Source organism: Fulmarus glacialis, unplaced genomic scaffold, assembly GCF_000690835.1.
Source record: "Fulmarus glacialis isolate BGI_N327 unplaced genomic scaffold, ASM69083v1 scaffold22433, whole genome shotgun sequence".
NCBI lineage: Eukaryota > Metazoa > Chordata > Aves > Procellariiformes > Procellariidae > Fulmarus > Fulmarus glacialis.
In genome coordinates this window covers 40680-47800 of record NW_009201303.1, presented here as the reverse complement: position 1 = coordinate 47800, position 7121 = coordinate 40680, and the positions used below count along the sequence as shown (strand labels likewise).

Below are 7121 nucleotides of genomic sequence, written 5' to 3'. Positions count from 1 at the left end.
ACAAGAGATAGCAGCTGTCTGAGCTTGCTGGCTGTTGTGCGCTGACATCCTGGTGCAGTGAGTCAGCCTGGGCTCTGGCACGGAGCAAGCGTGGGGGGACCTCCCCTCCCTGCTTGGGGGACAGCCTTCCACGGGGACCTCAACCAAACGCCAGCGAGCTGGAGCCAGCAGCCGGATGTAGCATGAAGGGTTTGCCATATTTAGATGTATTTTTCCTGGAGCAGGAGACTCACAAAATGAGGAAGAGAAGAGATGCCTGGATGCTCTTGCCTCACCAGCTGCCTTGTTGCATCTCCTTTCCCCTCTCAGATGCTAGCACCAAGCCTTGGCTCCCTCTGCTCTTCAGCATCCCATCTATACTCCCTGCTTATTTTCGTCTTTCTCATTTATCCCTTTTCCAAGATGACTCCACTCCGCTAAATAGGTGGAGGAAATGGGGACAAACAGTGAGTCACTGGTAGGGCTTTCCTCTTCAAAACGGTGGCTCACATAGCTGGTCTCATCTCTTTGGCAAGCTTTAAAACAAAGCCTGGTAGCCAGGAGCCGCTGCAGATCTGCACAGGCACAGCACATTGCCTTGGTCAGATCCTTTGGGGGTGTGACTCACTCGCTTCCTGTGCCCATCTGTCCTGACATCACCGGTATTGGAGCGATCAGAAATGAGCCTGTTAGCACTGGTAAGGAAGTTCAGCCATGAATTCTGCTGGAGGAGTGAGTTGGGCAGGGAGGACCATGTTCTCCCCCCGTTTCACAGCTCATGTTCTCCTGAATGTCAGTGGATGGAGAAATTGCCCAGAGAGGCCAAGTAGGTATCAGAAGATGAGTAGCGTATCCACACGGTAATAGGATATTAAGTGGATGTTCAGGTCACCAGGACCTGCGTCCCATCCTGTATGCTAAGAAGGAAAGGGCATGTACGATTTCCTTGGCTTTGAAATTAAACCAGCAGCATCAGCTATAAAAACAGGCCCCAATTCAGCAGGTTCCTGGTGCTCACCAATGAGATGGCCCTGTGCTTGCTACCCACTGTGTTTTCACAACCCTTTTTCTTTTAGGAACATCAAATGGTTCTGCAGAAGTGTGTGTCAAAATGCAGAGTTTGGTAAATCTTTGCACAGAAAATGGGAAGGAGGCTGAATAATAATTTTCACAGAAAGGTTCAAAAGCTATACAGGGAAATTACATATTTCAGCAACATTTCTCTGGTTTACTGCATTAGGAATTAGCCCTAATTGTGGGGGATAAAATACCTGAGAAAGCCTCCCAGTCAACCATTTCTGTCGCAGTAGGAATCTCTCATGTTGGGACTGATCTTTCAGGACTGATTTTTCTCTGTTGATGATCGCCTTTGGAAGGCAGTGGGCAGCCGTGACTCAGTGAGCATCATATTTAATAAGGCTGATTTAAGGTAGTATCTGCTTGATTGGTTGGGTTTGTGCTCGTCTTTGATCATTTCTTTGGTTGTTTTTATGGTTTTTTGATTTGTTCTGACATTTTTGGGTCAATTGCCACTGGGTTTAGAAGTGGGTCTGTGGTCATAGCCTTGCTCGAGGCTGGATTAATACATATATGTAAATAAAGAGTCTCTAGTGGAAGCTGTAGGCACCCCAGCAATACAAAGCACTGTTCTCTGCTCCTTTACAAGCATCTCACACAGGTGTAATTCTCTTGACTGATCAACTTGCCATTTGCTTTTCACCTGTGAGAACAAGGAGAGAATCCAACCCATAAAAATCTAATAATACACTCCAAAATAGTTCAGCTTTTAAATTAAAAAAAAAAAACCAAAAAAAAAAAACCAACAAACAAAAAAACCAGCTAGAACAGGAGAAATTTCAGGAAGATCTGAAGAAATAAGTAAGTCCTGCAGTATGCCCAAGGGAGCATCCAACTCAGGTATGGTCAAGCTAAAAAAATTCAGCATCACAAGCTATGAACTGAGTACCCTGTCCCCTAGCCTTTGAACCCTCGCTGTGCTAGAAGAGTTTGTTGTACGAAGACACGCTTGGAAAAGGTTAATTTGAACTGGTTCATTAGTGCCGAGGAGTGGTTGACTTTGGTTTCAGCAGTAATCCCATTGCTTAACTCAGATGTGACAATGCTCTTCCAGATCTCCCCCAATTCCTTTGCTTTCTGGGAAGGGTGAAAAAGATGGCAAAATGTGCATTCAGTGGACGTTGCCACCGACCGCATCAGGGTTGAGACCAGCATGGTTCTCACACAGGGTGAGCACAGCTGGAGCAAATGCTGTGAACTGTCTCTGCTTGATTTGGGTCCGTACCAGCTCAGCCAGAAGCCGTTCGTTTCCTTCTTGTCGGCACACCCGGAATCTGCTCAGGCGTCTGGCCAGGGTTTAGGCTATTCATATGCTTTTAAATGTTTCAGCATCTATGTAGCTGCTGTGGCAACCCGCAGTGCAAAAATGAATAGCTTTTAAAAATAACTCTGAGGCTGGTGTGGAGGTAGGGAGCAGAGGGAGGAAGGAAAGGGGAAGAGCAGTTGAAAGGAAAACGTGGGTCATTAAAGTTATCCTAAAAGAAAAAAAAAAGGGTTGAAATATCTGCTGGAATCATGAGCAACTTTTTACCGGGACTCAGCAGTTTGTTGGCAATTCAGTGAAGAAATTCAGCAATTCAGTTTTTGCTAGTAACTGCTCACCAGGGTTACTATTAAGAATTAGTAAATTCTAGAGAGGGCTTTCCCTGCCAGTGCAAATACAAGGCTCCTCTAGAAGATCCCGTCAAGTTCCTGCAGCACAGATGTGTTTGCAGAATTGAGTTTTGTTGCTCTGTGAGGGCAAACTCAAATGAAATGAGGATGACTACAAACAAACATCTTACCATGAGGTTGTCCTCCTTTATCTGATGATGCTCAACCTGGCTGACCTTTAGAGAGCCCTTTTTCCACCTCCCGCGCTCCAGGACAGCCCAATAAAAGGTGTAACAAAGCGGGGTGGTGCTTCACAGAATAAATGCCAGCTGTCTTCCTGTATGAAAACTCCAGAAAATAGTGGTGGAAAAGATCTGTGAGGTTCTCTGCTCCCCCTGGGCCAATGCAGAACTGTTTCATGGCATGGATTGCCTCAATCCTCTTTCAGTTTAGCTTTAACGGTCTGCTGGAATAGTAGCAATGAAAGATGAAGCTGAAAGCACAAATTCCACTCTGTTTTGCTGCCAAAACAAAGAGTTGTTCCCAGGTTCCTTTCAGAGCTCTGTGAAAGGGCAGCAACGTTTTCAATGGGCTGAGTGTCTTCACTGTACGCTTGGAGGCCAAGGTGCAAATGTATCTAGAAGACCCCTCTCACCCCCATCCTACAGGTGCACAGAAAACTCCATGTAGTATCCTGTTGTATCTGACTCCTGCAGATAATAAAGGTCTGCTTTCTCTGTGCCATTGCACTAGAGGGGCAGGGGAGCCCCCCAAAGTCACCATGGGACAGCGGGTGCTGAGACCACTGAGGAACCACTGAGAACTAGGAGGAACCCCCTTGAAAGCATTGCCGAGTCAAAGGCTTTTCTGCAGGCATAAACCTACAGTACCCCACAAGAAGTCCCTACAAAGCACTGGGCACAATCCAGCTGTCTAAATGTAGGTGTCTGGTGCCATTTTAGGTGGGTAGAGTATACCACTGCCGATCCAAAAGAGTGGGGGTCTCACGGGGTCCTGGATCCTATCTGCCACCCCATGGAAGACATCTCAGATACTTAGATCACTTAGACACTTCTGTTGAGGCAACAGCAACCCCTTAGCCACAGCAGCCCTGTCCGTTCAGCCTGGCTTAAGACCCACTATGGAGTTTACTAAAAAGGGATCGGATGTAGACTTAGGCTGAGCTCCAGAGCTGTGTGTGGGCAGAGCTTTAGAGTATGTGGAGCTGTAGCTGTCCGTGTCATCTGTGGACAAACATGGGACGCTCCTACTGAATCCACCACAGATACCAGAACTCAGCTTTCCATAAACCTAAGGTGGATGCTTTGAACTACAGCTGTAGCTAAACAGCAGCCAGTAATATGAGTGAAAAGCATGTAGAGATGGCATTTACCCGTTCCTGAGCTTGCTTTTCGTCTCACAGTATGGCCATAACCTTTGTGTCCTTACTCTGTGATGAAAGGATGCACTCGGCTTAGGCAAACAAGGGGTTCGGTTGGAAGTAGTGACTTCACAATAAACTCATCCCTGAGCTCAGATGTCCATTAAAGAGGGTGAATGCTAAGCACATCCTGAAAAATCAGCTGCTCAAGTTGGGGACCCAAAAATGGATGCAACCAATATTGCCCCTTCTTTGACATGCTAGATCTTGGATAGCAATTGATGCACCATCCGAAACCAAAATAAAACCAGGAACCCTATCAATAAGTTCCCCTAAAGAGCTGAAGTTACAAATGCTGTGACAACATCTGAGCAACTTAATGCATGGACTTAGTTCAGTGGAAGTTGCTGGGTAATTGCCATTTGAAAAGTCAAGCCATTTGGACATCCAGTTTAAATATCTTGACCTACATCTTCACAAGAAACAGCTACTATCCCAGAAGGACCTATGGGTTATTGTTGTTTTGGTGTGTTTTACAGGAATCTTGCTAGGTAATTTTGTTCCATTACATTTTTTCATAAAGTAGGCACTGTAAGTGGATTGAATTAAATGTTGGCTACTAGGATAATTGCAGTTCTTAAGAAGTAGGCTGTATTGTCAAATGGTTTCTCCTAGGCTTAATTTCGCAAAAATGCATCTCCAGGGCTTTGTAAACTGTACTGTTACTTGCCATTGGGAACTTTCATGGGAACGGTATGTCTGGTTTTTTCTAGGATCTTTACATGAATAATTTTGTTGCTTTTGTTTTTCTGGATAATGTGTGCCCCACTGTCCGATCTCCCTCTGTTAGCTTAAACATTAAGAATTTGCTGTAAACAAACATGACTGGGTAACACCTGCTTCATGTCATAGTCTGATTTCTTTTTGGAAGGACTGCATCCAGGCTTTGGTAAAATTACAAGCACTCCAGATGTGTATTCTGCTGTCAGCTGGCCTAGTGAAATCATTGTTTATTGATAGGTTCCCAAGAGTCAGATAGTTCTCAGTCTGCCAAGAAAGACATGCTGGCTGCACTGAAATCCAGGCAAGAAGCTTTGGAAGAGACACTGCGCCAACGCTTGGAAGAGCTAAAGAAACTGTGTCTCCGAGAAGCGGTAGGCAATGGACATTTTGTAACCCGTAACATGTTGTTACTTGCATTGTTATAAGCGTGGTCGTTGTTTGGAGGAGTCAGAAGAGATTCCTTCCATAGTCGCCTCTTGCAAAGCCCATTGTACAAAGGCCTCAGGAAGGTCTAGCTGTTTCAACTCCAGATTGCAATGTCACAGGACATTTCCCCCCCAGAGAAGGGCACCCCGTGTCAGCTGGGTACCTGGTTGGCTTGGGGCTAGGAGGCTGCTCAGCATCCATGTCTGCTGTTTAAAATTGTGTTTAAGATGCATTCAGCCAGGCTTCTTATTGACTTTGGTGGGAATATGCAGCTACCTAAATGGCATAGGAAGGCTGTCCTGTGTACTGGTAATCACTTCTCAAATGCTTTTGACTTCATTAGCAAAAAAAAACCCCGGCTGATACACTTTCTTCTTGGAGCAGGCCTGACCCTACGTGCTTTTCTTCTCCCAGCATATTCTTTCGTACAGCACACAAGGTTTCATCTGCTCCATGTAGACTCCCTTCATCCAATAAGCTCTGGCACTGCTGGAGAGGAATGGCAGTGTGGTTGCAGACCTTGCGAAGAGGTCATCCCAAGACATTCAGGACAGCTCAGGAACTTATCTCATAACCTTCCCACGCACCTGCCTGTTCATTCTTGGAGTACACAGGAGGCCAGTTTAGAGATCAATTTAATGTTTGGGGAAATCACAACCCTGCTGCAGATGTGTGTGGAGGTTAGCAGCAGCGTACACTTGGGTCATTCAGCAATCCTCCTTTGTTTACCAGGCCTGAAAATCTGAATTTAACAACAAATCATGATGTGTAACACAACAGGAAGCTGGCTGCAGACAGTGGGAGATCTTCCAATTGTTGCGTAATATTTGATGTGTATCTCGCCTTTGACAAAATGGGGGAAATAGGTCACTGATTCAGCTCTCATTGCACTGTTTCAATCCGTCTATAGTTTTAACGCCAACAAGAATAAGTTGTGGAAAATATCTCGTAACAAAGAAAGTCAGCAGAAATCTCTGCTGCCCCAGTTCCCTTCCTTTACTCCACACAAGCAGTCCTTTCCTACCTGAGAAGTACTAGTTGACTTCAGCAAAAAACTTGTGCTGATAAAGGTCACAGGACCACATCCAGTCTCGTAAGTCCATCGAGTACAGAGCTAAGATCGTCCGCAGGAAGCAGTGACATGCTTTTCAGGGCTGATGGGACAAGGTCTGGAGGGCTCTACTTGCCTTGGAGCAATTTACCACGCTAAGCTAACGCTGCCTGACTGCTGAGGGCTAATGCTTTGCAGCAGCACACATGCAGGGGAAGATGTGCCTGTGCCACAGTTGCAGGAGCTCACAGCCCAGTGCCTTCGCTTTAAATCCAGCCCCACCTGCGGTGCAGCCTCAGGCACTTCGCGAGCAACCTGGATGCAGGCAAAAGCTCCTGCTGGGGCATGGAGCCAGTGGTAAAGAGCAATATCTCCTTAATGTGCTGCAGCAAAGCTGGCCAGAGCCCATCTGTCAGCACCTTAAGAGGTGGTAGAAAGTGTTCATGCTTTCTGTACATGATCCGAGAGGGGCAGTTGATGGACATGTGGAATCTGACCCTGTCTTGCAACCCTACAGCTCATCCATCAGCAGCCTCCAGTTGGAAGTATTTCCTCTCAGGTGGCCCTTCGTCCTTTCTGCTTTGGTATGGGAATGGCCAAAACAGAGGGAGAAGGCGGCAAACCAGGAGATAAAAAAGGGTTAAAAGTGGGGGCATAATCAAATAAGCATGGCCAGAGCCATTCGTAACAGTGGCATCAGGTTACTTCGGGCCATCACTACTCCAGTTACTTATTAATTTAGATTACATTTCAGGACCGTGCCTGTGAATACTTTTCAGTTTATGGAGGCAGCATGGTAGCCCACATTAATTTTGTTCTGCTCCGATCTTG

General features: G+C 46.1%; 1 protein-coding gene across 1 annotated transcript in view; it reads left to right on the top strand.

Moving 5' to 3' along the window:
• The window catches only part of FRMD4A (FERM domain containing 4A), a 32558-nt gene that overhangs the window by 9115 nt on the left and 16322 nt on the right, over nt 1-7121 (top strand). Inside the window, exon 3 of the mRNA XM_009573905.1 lies at nt 5051-5184. Within this exon, the coding sequence (XP_009572200.1) occupies nt 5051-5184 (134 nt within the window). The remainder of the gene's footprint in view (nt 1-5050; nt 5185-7121) is intronic.